This window comes from Chiroxiphia lanceolata, chromosome 3, assembly GCF_009829145.1.
Source record: "Chiroxiphia lanceolata isolate bChiLan1 chromosome 3, bChiLan1.pri, whole genome shotgun sequence".
Classification (NCBI taxonomy): Eukaryota; Metazoa; Chordata; class Aves; order Passeriformes; family Pipridae; genus Chiroxiphia; species Chiroxiphia lanceolata.
Window position 1 is genome coordinate 61,324,234 of NC_045639.1, and position 25,691 is coordinate 61,349,924.

The 25,691-nt window shown below is 37.4% G+C and overlaps 1 protein-coding gene across 2 annotated transcripts in view; it reads right to left on the reverse strand.

Moving 5' to 3' along the window:
* LAMA2 (laminin subunit alpha 2) overlaps positions 1-25,691 on the reverse strand; it is a 359,058-nt gene that overhangs the window by 119,065 nt on the left and 214,302 nt on the right. For both annotated transcript variants that reach the window (XM_032682503.1, XM_032682504.1), the window contains exons 18-24: positions 22,176-22,262; positions 15,871-16,082; positions 11,675-11,781; positions 10,488-10,751; positions 6,896-7,076; positions 3,563-3,699; positions 825-1,058 (exon numbers count right to left, since the gene is read on the reverse strand). In XM_032682503.1, coding sequence (XP_032538394.1) covers positions 825-1,058; positions 3,563-3,699; positions 6,896-7,076; positions 10,488-10,751; positions 11,675-11,781; positions 15,871-16,082; positions 22,176-22,262 — 1,222 coding nt within the window. The remainder of the gene's footprint in view (positions 1-824; positions 1,059-3,562; positions 3,700-6,895; positions 7,077-10,487; positions 10,752-11,674; positions 11,782-15,870; positions 16,083-22,175; positions 22,263-25,691) is intronic.

Sequence of the window (25,691 nt, forward strand, 5' to 3'; positions counted from 1 at the left end):
CAGCAGAATTACCACTCAGGCTTTTTCCTCCAATTTATGATCTTTCCATTTTCCCAGTCATCAAGCTTTTCAAGTATCCTCTAGACTATAATTCTACTGTTCAGCATGTCAACCTTCTACCTCTTTCAAATCAGCAATATTCTCAAATGTGCTAATCATGAATTCTGTCATCTGTGGTGCTGATGAAGGTATTGGCTTGGGAGTACTCTGCTTGCTGGCTACCAACTGCATGTCAAACCATCGATTATTGCCCTTTAAGCCATCAATCCAGTCAATTTTCAAACTACCTAAGTGTGCTGTTCTTCCAAGAACAATTCCAAATAAGAATGCTGTGGATGGTAATGCCAAAAGTCTTTGCATTAGTGATCCTGAACTGGATGCAATCTACTCAGAAGGGGTACTACTGCAATGAATTCTACTAATGAAATTATAAATATTGACTCCCTCTAAGACAATGTACTTTGAACTAGCACTGTGGCAGACTGTGATTACTGATGTGTTTGCTTTTATTTTGCCCAATATCTGAACAAGAATTGTATTATGGGGATAAACTAGTAGCAGTTCTCTAAGAACAGAAATAAATTCAAACTAAGAAAAAAGCTCAAGAGGATGCTATCCTGGCAAGTGTTTGTATGTGAAAAAGTAACTGACAAGCACTTAAGTCTTTCCTTGTGTTGGGCTCCTCCCACAGCAGTTAGCAAATGCACTATGAAAACCAAGGAGATTTGTCTGCATGTATAGCTGGAATAAGTACAAAGGTTAATAAATTTTGGAATACACTTCTCAGCAGCTATAAAATCAGTTTACAACCTTCATTGCCCTACCTTGCAGCTGCATTGGCCAGTATGATCAATGCATGAGCACTTCCCCTCTGTATCACAGCTCTGTGGATCAGTCCCAGCTGGAAAGCACTGACAAGCAACACAATGTGGATAATTCCAGTAGCCCAACCTGCACTCAGTGCATTTATCCCCAGAGAATTCAGGGCGGCAGAAGCAGCAGCCTGTACTTAAGTCACACTGAGAACTTAGAGCTCCAACAAGGCTGCAGTCACAGGGCTAAAAAGGAGAGAAACAAGGAGACAATTGTAATTGTGCTCTGAAAAAAAAACAAAACAAAACAAAAAAACCCCCAAAAACCAATCAAAACCAAAACCCAACCAAAAAGTAATTAATCTCTTTCAAGTACCTGTAAATAAAGTACAGCAATGAATCACTACTGTCTAAAAGTAACATATCTAAATTATGAGGATAGTAGTTTATTTTTACTCAACAAGGGTCAAGCATATACACTAAATACATTTACAGTACCGGTGGGTTTTTTCCACAAGGTTTTTTTCAACATATATGACTTATCACTGATAAGTTAGGCAGTGAAAACAAATAAATCTAAAAGTGTTGAGGACATTAGGATACTTCGGGGACAAAATTAACTTGCAAACTACAAACACTCCCTAAAAAGTATTTTGTATGTAAATCGTTTGCAGGCATGTTCAGACCACTTTCCTAAAACTGGAATTGCTATGGGGCAATTGGTTTAGCAGTTCCAGAGGAATCTAGTTCAGTGTTTATTAGTCATCCATCAGGCAGGCGTCTTTGTACAAAAAAGACTCCTCGATGACAGCAGTTTACACAGTAAGGGCTAGAGATTTAGTCATGCAGTATACTGGGAAGTAAACTTGCTCAGAGAATGAGACTTGCGCAGGCAGGTAAGGATAGAAATAGGTGATTTGCCAGGGGGTCTAGATATTGAATAAAGAATTAAGTAGCAGGGAAAGCTGCAGACTTCCAAGGAACAGAAGAATCCCTCAGTGCTATTACTGTGACTGCACTGCAAAGTTAGCACAGGACATTGGCTGCAATCCCTGGCATGACCAGAATCTCATATTGAGGAGTTCAGCTTACAGAAGCAAACTGTGGCAGTAGTACAGGTTACCACAGTAACTGACATGGATAGACTTCCTAAAATTACAGAAACAAAGCCAAAAAAGAGAAGAAGAAAAAGTGGATTCAGTTTCTAAGCAAAATTGTTTATCACATGACTACTTAGAGCACTTTTCTTCAGATCTGAAAAGACCATATATAAAGAAGGTTAATATTTACAGGAAACATTCAAATGCAATCTTTAATGAATGCCAGAGGAACTATTTATCCACTGGTTAAATGCTAGGCTGCTAGATTACTACCTAACCTAAAAAATAAAACCTTCTGACAGAAAGACCTTTATACTACAGGATATATGTGAACATATATGTGATATATTTGCTTAGAAAGCAAATTCTTCGCCATACTCTGAAATAGCTTGGTGTGCAATATCAAAACCTAAATTACCGTAAGATGCTGTTTGTTTTTGCAGTTGTACGCAATTCTCTCTATCCCTGAGTTAAAAGAGCCTTGGAAAACTTCTACGAAAATTGGAGGTTCACATCTTACTTTGCAGAAATTAGCTGCAACATACTGAAAGAGATGTGGGCTGATAGATCATTATTAATTTAGATGGTGCCATGGAACTGTCATACTAATGTGTTCACATAAAAGACAATCAGAGAATATATTCCAGAGCTCAAACAGAGGTCTTCAACCTCATTAGGCTGGTTTCAGAAGCCAAGAGTCTGTATCACAGCAGCACAGCAGAGGTTTCACAAGAGGAGTTTTTCGTACATACAAAAAGGAAATCATTCTCGACAACTGCTTTGCAGCCTGAGCTACATGACAAACAGCCTTTCAAGAAAAAGCATTAAAGGTGTATGACTATGTTCAGACCAGATATAATTTTGTGGATGAATTGTAGCAGTACTATAAATCCCTCATCATCAATTAGCATAGAAGAGAGGAGAAGGCATTTGAACTTTGCATGATGTCCACTGTCACCAATTTTCAACCTGAGCCGAATACTGCTCTCCTCAACTCAAAGGCATTAACAACAGCGTTCATGGCCTCCTTGATGTTCTATCATTGTTTTCCTGTTTCTTCTCCCTTCTCTTCAGATTTTTTTAACTCTGTGTCAAATATTGTGATAAAAGGGTTTAAAGGCTAATGAAAAGGTTTATTACCCCTTTCAGAACAGAGGAAGAAAGAGCTATTTACAACTAAGGTGGATGTTTCTTTTCTTCTCTCCTTGATGTCTTTTATACACTAATGGAAGCCCTTTTCAAGCAAACTTTGAGTACAAATTCCCAGTGGTATCACCATTAAGACTAAAGTAAATTTGTTCCACAAAAGCACTGTCAATTACCTGTAAATATACATCTATCTACATTGTTCAATACTGTGGTAATCTCCTCAATCACTTTAAACACAGCTATAATAAAATAAAACCAGTTTCAAGTAGGATACTGACTCAGCGTGACCACAGAATCAACAGGATTTTTGTGTTACAGGCTGTATACCTGAGACAAAGGATCTGCAGTGCTCAGTAAAAGATCACCAACATTTACATCACAGTCTGACACCAAAATTTGCAATGCAGAGGCAAAACATGATTTACAAACCACGAATTGTGTTCCAGCTATAAATTACTGTGAAAAAAGTAATGCACACAGAGAAAATAGAAATCCACTCACCTTGCAGCCACTGATAATGTTGTGGCCCCAGTAATTTGGTGCACATTTGTCACACATTTCTCCAACAGTATTGGGAGGGCAGATACAGCGGCCACTGATGGGATCACAGTTATCACCAAAACGTGAACACTCACAGGCTTCATGGAAGATGGAAATAAAATAAAGCAGAGGAAAAATTAGCCCTTTATGTGACATCTGGAGAGCAGATGCTAACTGTATAGTGAACTCATTTATCTGTGGACACAGTGGGGTAGGAAAGGTAGGGTAAACCCAGACAAACCAAAACCAGTAGCAATGGAACACAGCTGAGGTTGAAGTAACTGCAATGAGAACAGAATGGGAAAAACAAAGGCACTAACTGCTGAAGTGCAGAGACTTCTGAGATTGTGCATTTTTGTGACTTAGCTGCAGGAGTGCTGCTGTACAGTTTCTGAACCCACGCTGTCTCCTGCAAGAAGCCACCTGAGCCATTTATGCAGGAACTGCAGTGTGTTTAACATCTTATACCAATATGAGCCAACCTCCTGAAATGTCTGCTGCTCTAAAGAGACTTCTTTTAAAGGACAAAAGAGGTGTTTTGGTTTCTTTTTCCATTTCTATTCTTTCTCAGATTACATGTTCTCTGCCTTGGGAGGATGTCAACCAGTTGATGTCTCCTCTCCATGGGAAACTGGGATTCTTCACAGACTATAGTAAATTAAAAATACTTTGGGTTTGAAAGTGGTTCCAGAAGCGGTCGTTGCTCTTAAATGATTATTAAGTAAACAGCTCATTGGTGGAAAATACAAATTCAAGGTATGTAAGTGATAAGTAGTTATGGGACACAAGATACCTCAGTGATTGAAGAAGTAGAACTGGTGTATGGTTATTTTCATACCCATCATCCACATTACCCCTGAGGCCAGAGAAAAAGCATCATAAGAAAACTATGACTCTGTGAGCCTTAATCTGTTCCTTGAGTGTTTAAAGGGCAGTGTAACTTTGTTACTGAGGGCTTCATTTATGATCATTGCCTTTACCGTATGAAATACATCAGTTCAGAATTAAATAAGAAAACAAGAGATGTGCAAAGATAGAGCTCATATTTATAGCTCAAATAAGAAGTGACCTTTATTTTTTCCTCATCAATGCTTTCAAAATAAGGTAATTGTTGCAAAGAAGATAGCAAGTTTTGCCTCCATCCTGCCAGAACAGGATATGTTGCATGCTACTTCAAATCTTTTGACCAGAACAGGATATGTTGCATGCTACTTCAAATCTTCTATGGGCTTCCAGGTCTTACAGAATATTGGCTTAAAAGACATGGAGGGGAAGAAGGAGATAGACCAATCTTTTTTTCATTTTTACTTTTATTGTCATCAAAAGAAAAAAAAAAGGAGGGAAAAAGTAAAACATGTTGCAAGCAATAGTGAAATAGAAATCTCTTTTGTATCTTTGCTGCTAGAATGTCAACACTGATGATGCTTTAGGGTTTATTTTATGATTTATGGGCTTTTACTGCACAAGAAAAAAAATCAAATTATATTCCTTCTGGATAAATGCTAGATAAAAGAGGTCCAATATTTTATTTGATACTTAACTGTCACAATGGAAATAATTTTTCTGTACTTTTCTTTCTAGCACGTTTTGATATATTTTATTAAATTTCTGATTTTCTTTGTGATTCATTATTTAATTCCTTATTTTTTGTCATGTGAAGGAATACATAAGAAGTCTCCTAAAAATAAGTGGGGAAACCAGCATGTTGAAAACAGAATTCCTCTCCATCTGTCTACTTACTTAGGAACTTTTAAAAATCTGAATGTTCTGAATATCTTTAGCTGTTGCTGTTATTTTAAACATTTGATGATCACAGGTTGATATATTTCTATTTAAAATGTTGTATGGATTTACTCTGTCATTTCAAAGTTTGCTAAGAGAGCAATTATAACTTTAATTTGAAATCTTATTAATAGCCCTCATTTTTCTTCTCCAACTGTACGAAATTAACAACATTTTTTTGTGTTTCACAATACTGATGTACTTTTAAACTGTGAAATGCTAGAATAAGAGGCTAACCATAAAGATAAACTATAGTATTTTTCCCTTCTGTATACTTGCTATAGGCTTTAGGACTGCAGTTATCATTTGCATTTTATTTCAAGCTGTTTTCATCAATGAGCCTGGGAACCAATGTTTCCCTTTTCCAAGGTGCCAATGTTTTTGCACTTTTCAAGGCTGTTCCCCTTCTGAACATGGGAAACAATACCATAGAACAATGTTTTCAAACATAATCCTGTCTTAAGGTTTATCCACACTACAGCTAAAATTGGAATTTGCTGCACAAATGTGGGTCTCAAGGCCTTGATGCCCCTTCCATAAAAAAGGGAGTAAAAAAAGGCAGAGAGCTAGTCTTGCTGCTTCTGTTGCCATTCTGGATAGGAAAGGAGGAAGAACAGATTACTGGACATGGTGATTTCTGCTTTGCGGAAGAATACAGTTTATGGTTGAAGAATGATAGCAGCATTCTGGCATTCCAGTAGTCACTCACACTAGACAACCAGTTATGTCTCCTGTAATCACACCTAAATGTGTCTGTGAGACTTTAAAAATACAGTTCTAGCAGCAAAGATGGATATTTCCCTGTGAAGAAACCTAGAGATTAGGTTCTTTCTGACATAGCAATCTGTACGACTTCAGATATAGGAAGCATCCATTTCAGTTTTTGACCTAATGTCCAAAAAGGAAAAAAAATAAATGTAAAGAAGTGGCTGGATATATTTATGTCCAATGCCAGAGTTTCAGCATCTAGAAAAGCAGACTTTTCATGTGTTGACACAAGGGACATAGCAGACAGATTTACCTGAAGATATTGTTGCACACAAAAAGTATACAAGTAAGCAAGAAACTAAATATTAATGTACAGAAAAGGACTGCATTAATAAAAAAAGATTTGGAATAAAACTAGAAGCAAAGGGGGGTTGTGTTTTTGTTTTTGTTTTCTCTTCAAGCTGATGTGATTTGGTAAGAACTTTAATCAGACTTCTACGATATCCTCAATATAATTAAATTATAGGAAATTCATAGAATTTTTTGGCAGACAGTACTTGGAGTAAAAGACATCCCTGTTCCTTCTAAGCATAGTAGATTAGCCATAAACTGACCATAAAATGGCAGAAATTACCCATGTCTTTTCTTCTTACCAATCATCATCCTTGCCAACTGACTGATTTACAAGGCTGTCTATGAACATACCTAGCTGTCAAGAAAATTTGTTAGGCAATCCAAAACCAGCCAAACTAGAATCTTAGTAATAAACAAACAAATAAATAAATCTGCAAAAAATTTACGTACGAGTACAGCCTCCCTCTTCAAAGTTGTAAAATCCATGTGCACAGCGGTCACACTTCTTTCCTGTCACTCCAGGTTGGCAATAACACTGTCCATCTCCATCACAGTCAAAGGACTTGGAACCAAAAGAGTTGCAGTTGCAGGGAACACATCCTCTTGAAGACTGTAAGCCAAATGTTTCAGGCTGCCACAGAGAGAGGAAGAGCAGTTAGTACATAGAATCATTATCAGGAGGAAAGAGCAAGAGTTGAGTGCAGGGAGATCTTTCCTCTTCGTCACTGAAATACCACTCTTAACAAAGTGAATTGTAGTGGTAAAACCCTGGAGCAAGGGCACTAAATGCCCTACATAAATGAGAAAAAATAACTATTATATAATGCTATACATGATGCTATAATGGATGTTCTACAAGTGTAATGCACTGCTTACCAGGCTGTGTTCCCATAAGTACAATTCTCACATGGAATGGAATGTATGTCAGCACCATATGCATACCCTGTGTCTGGTTGTAAGAATTTGTCAGGTAGTTTGCTGCTAAGAGAGTGCACTCAAATTCTTAGCTGCGAATGGAGATTGATTCAACTGGAAAGCCTCTGAACAACTAGATATTATCTCCTCTGATCAGGGGCAAGGTCTGTGTACTGTATTCTGTAACGCAAGGGCATTTCTTTTGAATGATATATAGGAATAATTTCAGAAGAACGTAGATATAATGTTTTTGTGTGCAATACAAACAAATAATGGGAATTATCTATTTTTAAGATAAAAACTCTGTCTTTGGATCAGGCCGTTGTTTCTATTTTCTTTCTTTACTTTCTTTTTTGCAGTGATTAATACACTACAGAACCAGAGTAGATATGATCAACTACAGTAATAAATTTCCTCAACTTCACTAGTGGAATGCAAAATACTTGTAAAGAGGGGAAGACACATGCTCATTTATCTACTGTAATCTGGAGTTCTGCACAAAACTTTCAACCAACAGACCTTGCAGGTTTCACTGCACCAGCCAACAGAGGCTCCTAGGAACAACCATACTTGATATTCAAATTCTGAACTCAGTCTTGAGCTAGACTGCTTTAAAATGGGAGTACTTCTCTACCTTTTTTTCCCCGAAATTATAATTTTCAAAGAAATCTGAAATCCAAATCATAATAATAACAACTTCACTTGAAACTGATATTACAACATTTAGTAATAAAATCTATCACAGACTGTGCTAGAAAAACAAAAAGTTAAAAACTGTATATTCAAAAGATCACTGCTAACAAATATAAATGGAACAAAGTGAAAATAATTATTTTACAATGTACTACTGTGTGATCCAGGTACAAGGTGTTAGATTTTTACCTTCTATAAATCAGTAGATTTTTCAGATCAGTGGAGCTGCACTGACTTTGACTAGGGAAGTGATTGTCCCTCTGTACTCAGCACTGGTGAAGCTGCACCTTGAGTACTGCCTCCAGTTCTGGGCCCCTCATTACAAGAAAGAAATTGGAGTACTGGAGCTTGTCCAGAGAAGGGCAACAGAGATGGTGAAGGGTCTAGAGAGTAAGTCACATGAGGAGTGGCTGAGGGAACTGGGGTTGTTTTGCCTGAATAAAAGGATGCTCGGGGAAGACCTTACTGTTCTCTACAATACCCAAAAGGAGGTTGCAGCAAGGTAGGGGTAAGCCTCTTCTCTCAGGCAACTAGCAACAGGACAAGTGGACATATTCTCAAGCAGTGCCAAAGGAGGCTCAGATTGGACACCAGGAACAATTTCTTCACTGAAAGGGTGGTCAGGCATTGGAACAGGTTGTCCAGGGAGTGGAGTCACCACACCAGGGGTGTTCAAGAAATGACTAGACATGGCACTTAGTGCTACGTCTAGTTGACAAGGTGGTGATCAAAGGTTGGACTTGATAATCTTGGAGGTCTTTCCTAACCTTAATGATTCTATGACTCACATTTTACATGGATTTGTTCCATAGTGGAACAAATAGTGGAACCTCTTGTACTAATGAATTCTCAGAGCCTTCAGAAACTTTCCATGGAGAAATCCTGGAATCTGATATCTGAATTTAATACTGAAGTTCCACACCCACACAGAGAATCTGCTGATAGGTATCAGAATACAGGACCACACCTATGGTCAGAATTTGGCCTGAAGAACTATATGAACCTAAGCCAATGCTTGATTATATATGTAATAAAGAATTACACTGATTTTCACTTTCAAATTCTATATTGAAATGTTTTGCCAATTTCTACATGACAAAATACAGTTTATCAGAGAGAAAAAAATACTCGAACTCATATAAGTAAACTCCAGGGTTCAATTAAATATATGACTATCTCTAAAATTTCTTTTACACCAGAAGAAACACACAGAAATGAGAATATGCACAATCAGACTAATGCAATGAAGTAACCAACGCACAGCATGCATCTCAGTTCTCAATATAAAGTTTGATAGAATCTTAATTCTGTTTATAAGGGTGAAAGTCAGAAAAAGTCTGATACTGGCACTCCACACTCTATTAAGTTAGGAAAGATCACTAGCATGCTGAGTTATATTCTGTGAGGAGGTCTGCACAAAGACATTTTGATAAGTCATGCAACCCTCAAGATGAACTCCCTAGTTAAGTCCTCAGCAAAGCTTATTCATGCACAGAAATTCTCAGAATCACAGCTACTGCACAAGAGATAAGATCCTGGATTACAATGAGGAAATACAATGAATTTTCTGATAATGTTATTATATTTTGTCCCCATCAGTGTATGTCGAGTGTTTATGTGGGCAACACAGTAACCTAATGCATGTGTAATGGGTAAAAGCTCATTTCTCCAAGGGAATCCATATGATCGAATACAGCATGGGTCCCAGAGTCTAGCTGAGGAGGAAAAACACTGCCAGGTATTTTTCAGACAGGGTGTGATAAGCATGGAGAGTTTGCATTGCAGGGACAAAAACCCAACATTTCTAAAACACTGCTCTGTTAGAAGCAGTTGCATTATAATTACTTTATTTTAGGAAATAAGTTGCTTTTTTGGTATGTGATAAGCAATGAACACTCCTGTTATTCTGGGCATTACATTCAAATTACTGGCACTGTACAAAGTTAAAAATGGCTCAGATAACTGGCCATATTCACTAATGAGAACTTTTAGCACCAGTTATGTTTGACATTTTAAAATTAGATCTTAACTCTTTGCCTCTGGGGCTGATCCTTCTTGCAAACTCCTTGAGCTGTTGATTCTTCAATTGTTAGAAAAGGAAATCTTATGCTGCCAAAAGCCAAGAAAATCCCACTGATTCCACTGATTTATGTATATCTCCCATACATTTTCTGCATACAGCTGCTAATGGTGCTGTTTTGGGACTTATTCTGGTATTTGATTTCTCGCCGATATCACAATTTGCACAATGAGAAGCCTTAGGATTAGGGAAGTATCCTAAAAGGCTGCCTGTCTTCTGAGCTTCTCCGTTTCTCAAGAATTTCTTCTATTGTAGCATGCGTACTTAGAATTAAAAAAACTCCAATCTATGTGAGCTCCAAACACAAGCAAATATGAGACTTCAGCCCATGCAATGCACGCATTTTCTCATTACCAGAGTCTCAGGCCGGTAAGCACCTCGTGGGCACCCACCGGCACTGCTGGCACCCCATCTCCGAGGGGGTACACGAATCTGCTGACTGCTTCCTGCATTTTCTTGCAATTTAGGCACCTGTTTTCTGATTTCACAGCGTCTGCCCATGAATCCTGCTTTGCAGATACATCTTCCCAACATATCACACTGCAGTGACACAGCTCCTAAAGCACTGCAGCCACAGGGTATACAAAAGAGCTTTTCTGAGGCCCAGAAGTAGCTAGGCTTTAAGAATGAAAAGTAAACACTGTTAGAAAGTAAAGATAAGGAAACTACACCACCTAAGAGAGTACAGGAATAAAGACAGGAGCAAACATAGTGGTAAACAAAGATTAATTCCAATTAACCACGAGTACTGTATTAACAAGCTTGAGTTATTTGCTGGGTACATTATGCAATCTGCAAATTCCATTGATACCAGCAATTTTTCTTTGAACAGACTCTTTAAATACTGTTGAAAATGGAGCGTGAGCAAACACTTCAGAAATTACGTAACTCTAAACAGTGAAAATGATCCTTTTGATTTCTGCAGAATTATTTATGTGCTTTAAATTACACACAGGTGGAGGTATTCTGAGGACACAGACCTAATCCATGAGTCCTTACACTGAGCTAGAGAAATGTGCAGCCAGCTAAAACATATTCCTTAGCTGCCTGAAGACAATTCTGTGAAAGTTTATGAAACAATATTTTTTGCAGTGATTTATGAGACAGGAAAACAAAGTCACGGCAAAAGACACTTTCACAAAAAAATAATACATTGTTTGGACAAAACAAGAAGAAACCCTAAGAAAAAAACACAAAAGCAGAATAAGATGCTATCAGACTTTCTTCATAAAGGGGTTATCCTCCAAAGCTGCAATATTTTTAACTAATTTATTTATTTCAAACATTCAGAATATAAAGTGCACACACCATGTATGCAAATACGTACAGTGAGACTTAAAATACATTCATTGCATGTAAATCCAATGTTCCATATTTTATTCTAGAAAACCATTAGAAAACATTTAAAAAGCAACCATTCTGCCTTTCTCAACATAAGAACAATCCGTACATGTTCTTTAAGCGAAAAATGAACAACAAAAAACCCCCTTAGTTAAGAAAAAATGGAAGAAAGCTGAAAGGAAATGCCACTTTTCACTCACTTTGCAGACGTCACACCGGCGTCCAATTACGTTGGCTTTACACTCGCACTGGCCTGTCCGAGAGTCACAGATCTCTGAGAAGGAGCCATTGATGTGACAGTGACAGGCTGCAAAGGAAGAAGAAGGAGATGTTGATGTGTTTCCTGAAGCTAAGTCTAATAGCCAAATGTTTACAGTGCATCTTTCGCCACTCTGAGAAACACCCAGCCTGAGTAAAGCAGGAAGGTGTCAGTCCCATACACTGACAACACACATTTACCTACCCATATGAATGTGGAATTTTGCTACAAATTATTGCAGTCAGAAATTCTGTCTCAAGTTCGTTAACAACTTTTTTTAGTTGCTCCTCTAAAGATCATCAGGATGTTTAGAGAAAAAAACCCCCAAACCGATGCAGATGGTGCGTACAGGATGTAGCTACGGCCAGTGGGAGTGTTACTGCTCCGCATGCTGGTTCTGCTGCCCTGGAGTCCACTCCCTGTCAATGTAGTCATCAGGATATACTGGCAGGCTGAGGACCCAGAACGAGGTTGACTCTGGGGCCTCTCTACAAGGGTAGTAACGCCCTCACCCCCCAGCTAGAACTCTAGAGTAGAGCTGAAAAAGAGACTAAGGGTTCTCTGCTACCATTACTGCCCAGGATTTCTGTCTCAGCAATAGCATCAGAGTTTCCAGAGGAAATGTAACCCAACTGACCAGATTAACTCATCACAGTGCTCTCTTTAAGATTTAAAAAGGCAATGAAAATGCTGTTTCTTCAGGAAAATAACAATATTTCTGGCTCGTAAATTCTTATGTTTTAGGAGAAGAGAAATTTTGGGGAAGATTTCTATTGCCCTTCATGTTCTTCAACCACAATCCTTTTGGCACGCAGAGAATAGGAAAAAATCCCATTAGCACTCACAGTGGAGAAGAGGGATGCAATTGATATCACAGGGACTATAACCATGCAGTCACTGATTCTATCAGCATGAGCTGGTTCCTGCATGTCCCTTTTTTCCCCCCCAGAATGGAATGAATCCACATTTCTACACTGATTATCAATCTACTGTGTAAATTTGGGGTCCAGTCCACATTTTGTCTTCCTGCAGTGCCCTAACTGCATGTGTTATTTTTTCGTCCTCAAACTGACAGTTTCATTTTAAGAAACACTTGAGTCCCAACTGTGAACACATGGTGGTCACATACTTTCATGTCAGAAGGTGCCACGTGAGAGAAGGCAGCTTTATTTTTTCTATATATAGACTATTACAACAGGACTTTCCTCATTACTTCATTCGACTTACTAATTTACAGTTTCCAATTATAAATTGAAAGGATAGGCGGGGGTTTTTCTCCCCACTTTTGAGGTATTCTGCAAAAGTTGCTTTTTTAAAATGAAAGTGACTTGATGACTTGCCATTCTGTTCATGGCATTGTTTCTCAAATGTTTGTAAAAATTCTGGAATAAGTAACAAAAATAATGCTGGTTCTGGTGTTCATACCAGTCATGTAACACCTTTAGAGGTTTTGATCTCTTTTTGTTTTGCAATATATTTTTTAAAAGCAAACATTTAAAACACTTCTGATGTAATTAACATCACTTATCTTTTCCTTTCACTTTCAGTTTTCAACACTAAACAAACCCATAATTTATCTTTCAACCTGGATACAGTCCTCTTTATCAGGATATTCACGTTTTAAAACTGCTAACACTCCAAACTATACACAGTGATAAGTATCACATATATATGTTTTTCTTGGCTCTGGCAGTACATACATAGAGAAGAAACATAAAGTCAGGGCTATCCATCTAATAAACTGTTATTCAATCTGATAAATTGCATTTATCTCACCTAAAGCCTTCCCATTCATTCACTTCTACTGGAAAGATTAGCTCTTGTCCAAAGCTCGAAATGGTTATTATAATACAATATAGCAGAGAACTTTGTCTTACTTTCTTCCAAAATCACACTGGTCAAGACCCTTCATTCTCTCTAGATTTGCATAAATATTTATGAACATCTATTTATGATCAACCTACACACTTATTCTCCTCCAACAGTAGTACCTACGCACTGGAACACAAGCACACTTGAATATCTACTTTAATGCATCTCATGACACTGAGCTCTATTACCATCAGCACAACCTCCAGGTATTTGCTTCAGTACACTGTGCTGTTTCACTCCAAAAAACAACCTACTAGAATCAAATCAAATATGCCTAGGACACTTGCTCATTGTTCTTAGATTTATGATTTTGTATAGATACACAAAAAAACTCAGAGGTGCTATGCTGATACAAAGCTGTACTTTCATTTGAAATGGTTAATGCACACAACAGCACTGTACTGAGAAAGAGCAAGAAACATTTCAAACACTAATTTGAAAGCAAATTCATGCTTTGCAATACTCTTGGATTTGGCTTTTTAATAAGGAATGAAATTGAAAACAACAAAGTAAAGGCACAGTCCCTCTGATATTGTAGCTGCAGGGCAAACTTTATGGAAGTCTGCAAAGGAAATAAAAAATCATATGCAAAAAAGAAAACCCACATGAAAGACCGAGAGTAGATGAATACAAGGCAACTGCAAGCAGAAGGCTATGAATACATTAGGGAGCTCTCCTTGTCAGTGATATTAACAACAAAAGCAAAGCTTGTAATTCAACATTAAATATGTATATATTTTTAATATCTTTTTTTTAATTGTATGTTTTCCGAACTCTCCTCATACTAAATCTCTTTCTTGTGGAGCTGCCACTACCGTGGAAATGGTCAAAGCAATAATCCTATTGATGTCTCAGGAATGGTGACAAGCTACTGGAAGCTATGATTTTTGAAATACACTTCTTTTTAAAATCACTTTACATACTTAACATTCTAACTTATATGACATTATTCATCACGATCTGTTAACTTGTGCATTGTATATATGTGATTGTCCAAATTTTTGCTGGCATTGTGTATAGTAAGTACAGAAAGCATTTACACATGTGTATGTCTTCATGGTTATCTATGACTTTGCATTCATCGGTATTTATTAATCTTAGTTGAGAAACTTGGTGATGTTCTGCATCCCACACACTCTTATATGGTCCAACAGAACCAGTATTTTCACTTTCAAAGTTGAAGTTGCTAATAGAGTAAGTCTTGGAAACAGATGTTACTGGCTCAGACTGCCATGGATGCAACACATACTGCAGACATCGTCTCCATGTTCTTATGCAGACAGCAGTTAGACAATGCTCCAGAACTTTTAATTGCATAATTTTATCCTGCTATAACACCTCTGTACTCAGTGGAGTTACTCTGAGTTTATTCCAGTGGATCTAAAAAGACTAAATCCTTGTGACAGTGAAACAAAATCTTCTGCTCTTTCAGGGAAGTTTGTAACCTCTTTTATTACATTTCTCCAAATAGGATGGAAGGTATGTGAAGAATGTTTTTAAGTTAAAAGCACTTTTCCTGCATTCTAAATTGTGCCAGTAATGGCTCAGAGAGAGCCACTGCCTCCTACAGAAGCAAAAGCTTCTGCTGCTACCAAATCTTCCATCTCCTCTCAACAATTTTCTGTAATCACTGTGGGGAAGTATGAGCTAGGGTTGATACTTAAACAACATGCCACCACTCAGTTGAGAAGTGGTAGTTTGCTGCAGTGCCAGGTATCTTCTTCCGGTGCACTTTAGAAAATTTGTCTGGAGATTTTTAGACTCTGCTTTACAGGTGGGAGAATCTTGTCCTGTAAGTGGCAGCAGCTCCGAACTCTTACTGAGGTCATGGAGGAGGGAAGGAGGTCACAAGTGCTGCCACAGCTGGACCCTACAGTAACTGAAACATCACTCCCTCCTTTCAGCACCAGTCTCACTAGTTAACAGGATTTCTCTGGATAGCTTATAGCATTTGTAGTGAGTAGTTTTCATTTATTTGCATTTAGTTTGGTAGATCTGACATTTAGTATAACCTTTTGCACACATGCAATGCTCCGCTCTCGAGTTTTTTTTCCATGTCTGCTTCAACTACAACGTTTTTAATAGGTTCCTTCCATTTACTTTAAAGCCTCCTTTCCAGATGAAGACGCACAGCAATAATTTTTAGAGGTGTAAGTACTCTATATCATTCTCCTGCTCACACATACAGGGGCACAGTCTTCCTCTCAGGAACACAGTTATAGGATAGATCAATACTGTCAGGAGCTGTAAAAGTTTGTGACTTACGTTGACAGTTCCTTGCATCAACAGCATCACCAAAATATCCATCAGCACACCTCTCACAATATTGGCCTGTTGTACCTGGCTTACATATCAGACAAGCACCAGACAAGCTGTCACAGCTGCCAGGAACGGAGAAGTCAAGGTTGTCATTACACTGGCATGGCTGGCACGATCCCCCTGGTATTAAAGGTTGTCCAAAATAGCCTTCTGCACACCTAAGGTAAAAGACATCATCAGTTAGGACTATTAAATTATCCTCTCATTAGAAATATTTAATTCTGTTGCCTCCCTAAACACAAAAAATGATCCCAAGTGTGTCTTAAGCATCTTTTGTCTTTCTCCCTCCTTCTCCTTTTTAATAACACTGTAGATACAGTACCAACCTGCCAGTTCTGTTAGTAATTAGACTTCAGTGGGTGAAAAATCTTGTCACTGGCACTGAAGGAGAGACAAAGTATAGCAAGAAATCTTATTTGCACCCTAGGATGGGGGAGGAGTTGGAGTAGATGACTTTTAAGGGTCCCTTCCAACCCAAACTATTCTATGATCCTGCGTTAGATATGCTTTGTATTTCAGCATATCATGTCTAGATGTCCTGTACTCATTTACCAGCAAGGCTGATGATTTTTTCCCTATACCTTAAAAACTTGTTTAGTTTAGAAAAATAGAATGCAATACAGACATAAATTTGTTTATCTAACAAGATCCTCCCCCAACTTAGTCTTCCCCTGATCTACTGCATGGTCAGATTTGTTAAATTAATGGATTGCTAATCTCTGTGTATGGCCAGGTAACAAAAAGACTGCTCATTATCACAGGAACTTTGTTGGTGTGTACTGTGCCTTTCACATTTTAAGAGAATTGTTTAAAAATATCACCTTCTTTTCCACCTTGCCCAACAGTAATTTCCTGTGAGGACCATGTAAAACAAGTTAGTGAATCTGACCTAACATGACTCTGTATTTAAAGCAAATTACTACTCATCTCACAGCCTATTTCCTATTTATATTCTGGTCTGTTTTCCCTTTCCAGTACATTTGCTCACACTTCATTGTAAGAGCAACTTGTAGACAGTGAAGAAAAATAAGAAAAATTGCCCGTTTCTAGCTAATGAAGTTATTCATGTGCATCTCAGATGAACTTCAATTAGCATAAAGAAAACAGAAAGTACATAAAACACATTGCATAAATTAATGGTTTCCACTATTTTAAAATCAGTTTGAATGCAGTCCTAATGTACACAGATATCCTTTCTACTTCATAATAGTACTGGATGGCATGGTTGAGCAAAGATTTTGTGTATCATCCTAATAAAGGAATGTAGAGCTCCACTCTGCTTTCACTCTTATCCCTTTATGTACATCGAGCTCATCCTTTTCCTTGCTTCCAGAATATCTCATCAATCTTTCAACTGGATCCTAAGCAAAGCTGTCTAAACATTTGTTAAATATTATTCAATATCATTAGCAAAGATTATAAGAAATGGATATCTGAGACTAGAGAGGAAATCACAGTAGGAACTAATTGAAGAGTTTTTTGCAGTAAGAGATTACATAAAATAGGATTTTTTCCATTCTCTAAAAATATACACAATGCAGACCATAGATGAATAATATGTATAAATATTCCATCAGTCTGGGTGCATTTAAGCACTTAAGACCATGAGTAAAATTTTCACAATCTAGCCCACTGTGCTATCATAGTTATCTCTCACAATTATCTCCTCGTAGCAACAACACATCAAAATCTTGTCATTAGAATAATACAGGCATTTTATTTCAGAATCTGTCATGAATGTAGCCATTTACTGTATTCCCTGCAAAGAAATGGATACTTTTTTCCTTTATGAAGGATATCTCAGCAAACACAAAATACTGATTTTTAGCTTAATTTCACCAAAATAAACTGGCTTTTTTTCAGCGGTGATATCTCAGTTACAATGGCCAGGAATGTATCTTAGTATGTAACAATTAACAGCCATGTTTTATGAAAAACCAAGAACATTTGAATAATTTATGCAGCTATTTTACTTTATCTAGACCAGATTATGCCTGAAGTTAATCCACACTTTGCTAAGATCTCTCTCACTTACTACTGGTGTATTTGTCTGTATCTTTCGGTCCTACCAATCTATTTGACTTCAGTTAATTTTGTGTTCATTTTCCTCTTCCATTTTTATTTAGGGGTTAGTTCCATATCTGACAGCATTCGCAGAAACTTGCCAAGCAATTCGCAGAAGGAATACCCCAAGGATTTGTGCAAAATGCACTGCTAATAATTTCCTTCTATTAATAGCAGGAGACCTCGATAACTCTTTGTGTTCTCATCAGTTTGGACTCTGATAATTAAAATTAGAAAAACCCACTACCATCTCTTAGCCATATCCTACTTATATACATACATAATCTCGAATCCAATGAAGATGATCCTGAAAGTAGCAGTAAATCAGTTCAGCTTAAAAGAAAATTGTGTACTTGTAAAGTCTTCCTCTTTTTCTCCCACTTTCCCTGAAGTAGTAGCGGAAGATTAAAAAACCCACTGATTCCATCTTTATTCCCTTAAGGACATTCCTACTTCAGCTACTCTTCTTAGATTGAAAGCATTATATGTTTGGCAAGGTTTAGATTAACAAACACCAATAATGTATCTGGCATGGAAAATTACTTTTATGCATTACACAAAACACGTGTATAAATAAATGACTGCTAAGTGCAGCATAACACCCCTGAGATTAAAAAATAAACAAAAATAGGAGTAAAAGCAGTAAAGAAAGATTTTTTTTTTCCATATTTTTCTCTTCTAGTCTCAAATGTAGGTGTGTCTGTGACTGACATTGGTTTTGTTTAGCATAACTGGTACCAAACACAGGGATACTATTTAAATATATGTATATGTATGCGTACTGGGCCTGGTCCATATGGAGTTAATATTCCTTATAGCAGTCTCTGTGGTGCTGTGTATATACACATGTACGCACAGAAACACAGGTAGGCCTATTTTATACATTTCTTTATATTTACTGGAAAAAAAGCCCTTGGGACAGAGTTAATTAAGGCTACACATGCAAACACTTTAAAGTCTGGAAATACTATTTGTACAGACGCCTTGAAATTTATGTGCATTCAACCTGCGTACAAAATCAGGCAAAAGCCCTGTGGAGAAAGAAACTTGTGAGTACACAGTTAGATATCTTAACTCGGACGCACAGCACAGATGTTATTGTTGTGTGACCAACTATAAATCTTGCATTTTCTAACGTCAGAGTGCCTACCTTTGCAAGCTGTAAGCAATCCTGCATTAACACATTTGTTGTATCAAATCTCCTGAAATGTTTGACCCTTTTCCCATCAGCACTGGAATACAGAATTGCTCCTCTGGCACTAGTGGAAGAATTATATTAGCTAGAATGAGCAGTAGTTTGAAGCCACAGTACTTGTGAGAGACTGTGGCTGGTGGCACTCTGTGCTAGACTTGAAGAATGGGGAAGGTGGGGGGGAAGGTAGGACATGAGCCAGCTCACCCTTCTCCTCACACATAAGGTGTGATCTCTCATCTCTCCTTCTTGAAGGAAAAGGTTACTGGAACTATGTACATAAATGATGGAGTACTACAGGACTCTTACCCATTTTGCTTCTTTTCCCTAAAGCTTTGTGCTCTTATCTCTATCAAGACTGTATTTGGAAAAGGCATATCATCACCCTGTAAATGTCAAAAAGCCATCCTTTGAGCCCAGGATATTCTCATAGATCCTTTCTATGAAGTTAAGAGAATGTCCATCTTACCTCATTTGTCTTTGGAAAAGTGAGCAGTGAGAAAAGGAAAAAAACTTATGTCTAATTTGCTGGGGAAAAATATTAAATGGGAAAGCAGGAGTTTCTCTACAATTATAGGTATGTGGTAACTCTCAACACAGTTTATACCTGCAATTATTTCGATGGTGTTATGAGCTAGACCGTTCAGAACATTGAGCAATTTTGGCAACATTTTTCTGAAGAGTACAGGTGAAAGAAGTAGGAATTTTTTTGGCGTTTTACAACCCCGACATGTGTATATATCTCTCTAGGGGACAGGATGTGTTTTTAGGATGAATAAGTACAGTACTGTGCATGCTCACTTCATGATACTTAGTATATCATGATAATTTAGGATTGTTCAGCTAATGAATCACGTGGCTCAGATCACTTGTCACTTTGTAGTTGCTAAAATGAAAAAGAATTTCATGTAAACTCTTTCAGCAATTATAGAATCACTATTAATAGCAAAAGGTGACACGCTTTCTCCTGATCATTATTACTGACAGCTGCAGACATTTCCAAGCAACTTGTTAAAATTAAAAGCAAATTGTTCTGTGAGCATTGGAATTAATGGTCTAATTTCCAGTGGATTTATATCTTATGGTTACAAGGCTAAGGGCTGCTAATTTGCTGCAGGATGTTCTATTCAGCAGGGAGTAAGCCCTCAGGCTACAGTAGCACTTTTTCCTTGCCCTGTGAAAGTTTTCTTATGGGCAGAACATTTAGTAATCTCTCTTGTTCTCTCTCTATCTCATGTATTCTCTGCTGTTTAATCAGGTGTGAGTTCACACAATATTCTCCCCCTTAGCTATGACATGTCCTGATTTATTAACCTCCATTCAGCCACTTCTTTTCACAAAACATTTGGGAACAATTATTATCTTTGAGACCTCCTATCCTTCTGCCAAATTTGGCTGAAATTGACCTACAAGTTCAGATGACTTTGCAGGCAGCCAGACAGACATGCACAAAAAGATCACACTAGCCTCGTTTCCTTAGGAAATCAGGCTAAAATCCAAGCTCATCATTTATTCAGATTCTGTCCTACTTCATCTACAGCCTGCACTCCACTCAGAAACAGCACTTGTTGCTAATGGAAGCTGTCAATGACCCTGCATTGACAAACTGCCACCAAAGTGCTCTTGATGTGATTTATTCCTGCCATCATTAACTTCACAGCCCACTAGCTGAAAGAAGGTGATGACTTCCAAGACAGACAGTAAAAGACAGGCAGAAATAGCACGCAGCAGGAGCAGACTTGGTGATGATGGGTGGAAACAGGTGACAGCCTGCACTATCACTTTAGGACAGTTATAGCACAACAGGGGATTTAAAAGGAAATAGCTGCAAATTGGAAAGACAGGACTATAGGGAGATTCACAGCATATGGTCAGGTTGTTGCTTTTCTGGTTGGCTCTTCCTCTTGGTTCATTCCTATTTCTTCTCATCTCAGCCAGATTATTGTAAATCTTCATTCAGAAACCTTACCTTTTTTAGGATTTACATTGGAAAACGCTTCAAGCAGCTCATGGAAGTGCCAAATGGCAAAAGCCTGCTAAAAAATCCAAGTGCCATGTTTTCACGCCCCTTAACTTTGCCAGCCCCTCTTCAGTGGGTGCCATTGGCAGGGTCATAGGGGACTGGGATAATGCAGACAAAGCCAATAGCGATTCCTCATGACCTTCAAACAACTAGCAGAGGTCCCCTGGCACATTAACTGCTCTTGAAAGCTGCTTTATCCATGTGAAAACCCAAGGGACCAAAGGCATGCAGATACAGTGATTACATCCCTTTGCTTGCGTGGTCTCACCTCCTGTGGAAGAGGGTTCCTGGGAGCTTAGCACCAGCACTCATGTTAGCTGTCTGTTTCATTTAAATTCTCTATATGATCCTTTCAGAATAATGCTTTTGCAGAGGTAGTAATAAGTGTAGGAAATATATATTGAGCTTTTCTATTTATTTGACAAAGAAGAATTATCTTTTTTTCATTAAAGCATAGTTTGTTCTACTTGCTAAATAAAGACTGCAACAGGGAACAAGAAGCAACAAAAATGTAAAATATTCTTTTTAAAAATAATCAAAATCTACAAATAACATGCTAGAAGAGCTGTAATTTTGCTGCATATTGACTTCTCTAAAAGAGGCATCAGTAATTTACAGCATATTTGATTCACCATGCTCTAAACGTTCAAATGAAAAAAGAGACAAAAGAATTATAAAAATCAAAGAAGAGTGACAGAAATGCTAGAAGAAACTTTTTTAACAAAGACTCTTACTTCTCAGAAAATGCTTCTTGGAAACTTTACATTTTACCATAAAATAATAAAACAACAACTAGAAAAACACCAATTCATGTATGCAATATCAAAGGAAAATACACAGGAATTTCTTCAGGGAGTTTAAGAACACAGGAATGGGAATAAGAAGGGGAAGTAATAAAAAGGTAGAACAGTTTCATGTGATCAATACTTTTGTTTCAAATGTCATATGGTTAATAGCATGGTGCTTGCTTACCTTTCACAGCGTGGTCCCACATATCCAGCAGGGCATTCATCGCATATTAATCCACGACTTCGGTCAAAATGGCATGTTGGGCTAAAGCTGTGTTGTTGATATTGAGAAAGAAGGGGGACAAAGATGAAACATAAAGAAAAGATGGTTAACAGCATAATTCTCTTCCCGCTTTAGAGATGGTTAATTTGCAAAACAGTGCACAGGAAAAGTGATTCTGGTCTGGGACATAGGGCTTAAGTTCGACTCCAGCAAATTGAATTTGGAATGACTCTGCTATTTCTGCGACACTGAATATAGAGCAACGGATGGCAGCATCCCAATAGCCTGTTATTACGGGACTTGAGCCTGCCACTGAGTGGTCTGGATACCATTAAAAAGGCAGGAATGCACAGCTGTTTGTTTGTGCCCCCCAGGGCCTGGCAAAACAATCTATGCCATAATGCAGCCCCTATATAAATCTTTCTGAAGGACAACCGATTAAAAACTCAGTTAACTTTGTGTATAGTCGGCTGTGAAAGGAACCCAGTGAACAAGAAAGGGGAGGGGCAAAAAGGGAAATATCTGGTGCAGCTTCCCAGAGAACACATTTGAGTTAATCAAGTGCCAATGACCTCAAGCTACAGGCCACACAGGCACGTTGAAGTTTAAGAATAGCTTGCAGACTAGAAGGCTATGCTCTAATTAATTTTGGCTGTTTTGGTTTTTTCTTTTTTTATTAATAAAGATACTGTAGGCATTTGCAAGCTCCTCCTCTCAATGTCTGTTTAACTCTGAACTGTGTTCCCTCACTGTTAACATTTTGCTTTCCATAATCTTTCTCCTTTAACACACTTCTCTGAAGAAACCTCCTGACACTCTAAAAGAGACTACACAGAAAAAGAGGAAATCTGTTTTTCTGTAATTCTATAATGATTATTAGAGACAGAGACATATGAGCATCTTTATAAGACCTCATCTAAACAATGGTAATCAACTCTGATCAAACAAATAGAAAAAGGAAAAAAATAAAAATAAAAGAATAGGAGCAGGTACATAGTGAGGTGACTATTCACAAGGGGAAAACAAAACAGCTACCTGAAAAGAAGACACTAAATTTATCTTTTGTAACCCAGGAAAAGAGAAGTTGAGAAGCAACAGAATTGTTCCAACAAAGACATCAGAGGGAAGGTATATTCAAACAGTTAATTCTACAATAATAACAAATAGATATAATCCAACCTTGGATGTATTAAAGCAGGATATACCATGACAGTTTCTGGAAAATAATAGGCACAGGGAAGGCAGAATACCTTAATTAGGGTAATGTAATGTGATTAGATGCTGGTGACTAGACCCCACTTCTCAGGAGTCATCCATCCTATGATCTGTCCTCAGTTATTCTTTATTCCATGTTATCTCACAGACATAAGAGATCAGTAAGAAAAGTGTGGGAATATCAGGTCCAATAAACATAGATAAGTATTGGGATTTTTCTCTTTCCCATAAGGATTATGTTTGTGTTATTTTCCAATGTCATTTACTTAATAATAGATCCACGAATGCATGAGGAGTCAGTTGAAGAAACAATAATTGCTCGTTCTATTTTTTAATAGCAATGAAAGCACACATTATCATTGAATATAATCAGTAGCACCTGACTTACTTCAAATAAGTTCCTGCTTCTCAGTCCCAGCCTCACTCTTTCCAAGAGCTACATGGGAAACTTTGTGGAGATGCTATCACAGCTCATTACAGCATTGAACAAAACTGACTGTACCAAAGTTTCACCAAGAACTCTGAATTCAACTGCATACATTTAAAATGTTGTAGTAATCATGATGATGATAAGAGCATCATTATTATAATTATCATTACTAAGCAATAATAATGAATAGTAGAATTTCCATGTTTTAAGGGTTATGCTCAGACCTAGCCTCCTAGATTCTTTCTCTGACTTAATAGTCCACATCTCAACACTAAACACTAATATACTGAGAAATTCCAACCTGCATACTATAAAGAAATACGTGATATCAAGCTAAGAAGGGTTTATCTTTCTGATTATTAAGAACCTTGTTACTTGCTAGTGCTAAATACTAAAGAACTGTAAGTATTGATTTGTCAAAATAAGCTTCAAAAAATAGTAGTCCCTCTTGATTTATCATCGCTCTTTACTGTTTTTACATAAGATAACAACATTAATAACAGGACATGGGACAATATGAATACACAGTATGGGTATATATGTGGTAAGTCTATGTTGGGAGACAGGACTTCCTAGAGGCTTACAAGTATGTTATGGAAAATATCCCTTGAGAATTTGTCTGTGATTTTATTTAATACTCCAAGAAAATATTAAAATTCTGTGACCGACTTGAATTCCTAGTTCACACACTATGAGTTTACTTGTGACCTTCCCAGGCTTAGTGAGATATCTTCTATCTCCCATTTTCGGTGACAAAGCATTCCTGTCAGGGTCTTTGTTACCTATATTAAATTTATCACCACATCAAGAGAAGAGCAGTAATTATCCCAGACATCTACATTTAGTAGAAAAAATTACTTAGTAGTATGTCTGATAATCTTTATAGAAGAAAATCAGTTTATTTGAAACTCCTTAATGAGAAGAGATAGGAAAAAGAAGTCAAGCATCCATTACGTATACCATTTATAATATGGGTATTGATCTCATTTGCATGATATAAGCACATATATGTAGATATATGGAAAAAGTGAAAAATACAGCCCAGGATGTAGAAAACAAGTTAGATAACTTAATTTTAGTTTCCTGGTTTGGCTAAGTGCTCTTGTTTGACATATGGCAAGCCACTCATGACTGTTGTGCTTCAGAAGGCAGTTTTATAATTGGCTTCAATGACTGCATATGGAAACTCCTGCCATTAGAAAATAGGAGAGGGACTTAAGTCAACTATGGAACAATACCATCACCACATCATTTCTAAAATGAACTGAACACTTCTCCTCCACCTTATGTGGCACTGCAACGAAAACGACGAGTCATGTGCTGTGAGAACAGTGATGGGAACCACTACAAACATCATAAAGAAATTAGACTGTTATAAAAGATAAAACTTATTTCTTAATAAAAATATATATCTCAAGCTTATTACGTGAACAATATTCTCTGTGTAGCAGGAAATTAATATTAAGCTTAAAGACCTACAGATGCCATGTTATGTCATGTTAGAAATTAAATGCTGCAGGAATTAAAATCTACAGGTAACACATTAAATCTTTAACAACTTCTTTTTTAAGTAATTGGTCTATAACTCTAATGTCATGAGACCTTGAACCTTACAATGAGTTCTACAAAGCTGAACTTTGTAGGATTCAGGACTAACACAGTTTCACAGTTCAAAGAATATTTATACTGTGTATTTTGTACCTATAATTTTTAAGAAAACTAAATATTAAAAAGAGGACTCTCAACTTCAAAAAAGGTAAGTAAAGCACACAGAACTCTGACAAATACATAATGGAAGTCTCCAGGCATTCTGCCAATCAAAACCTAAATTC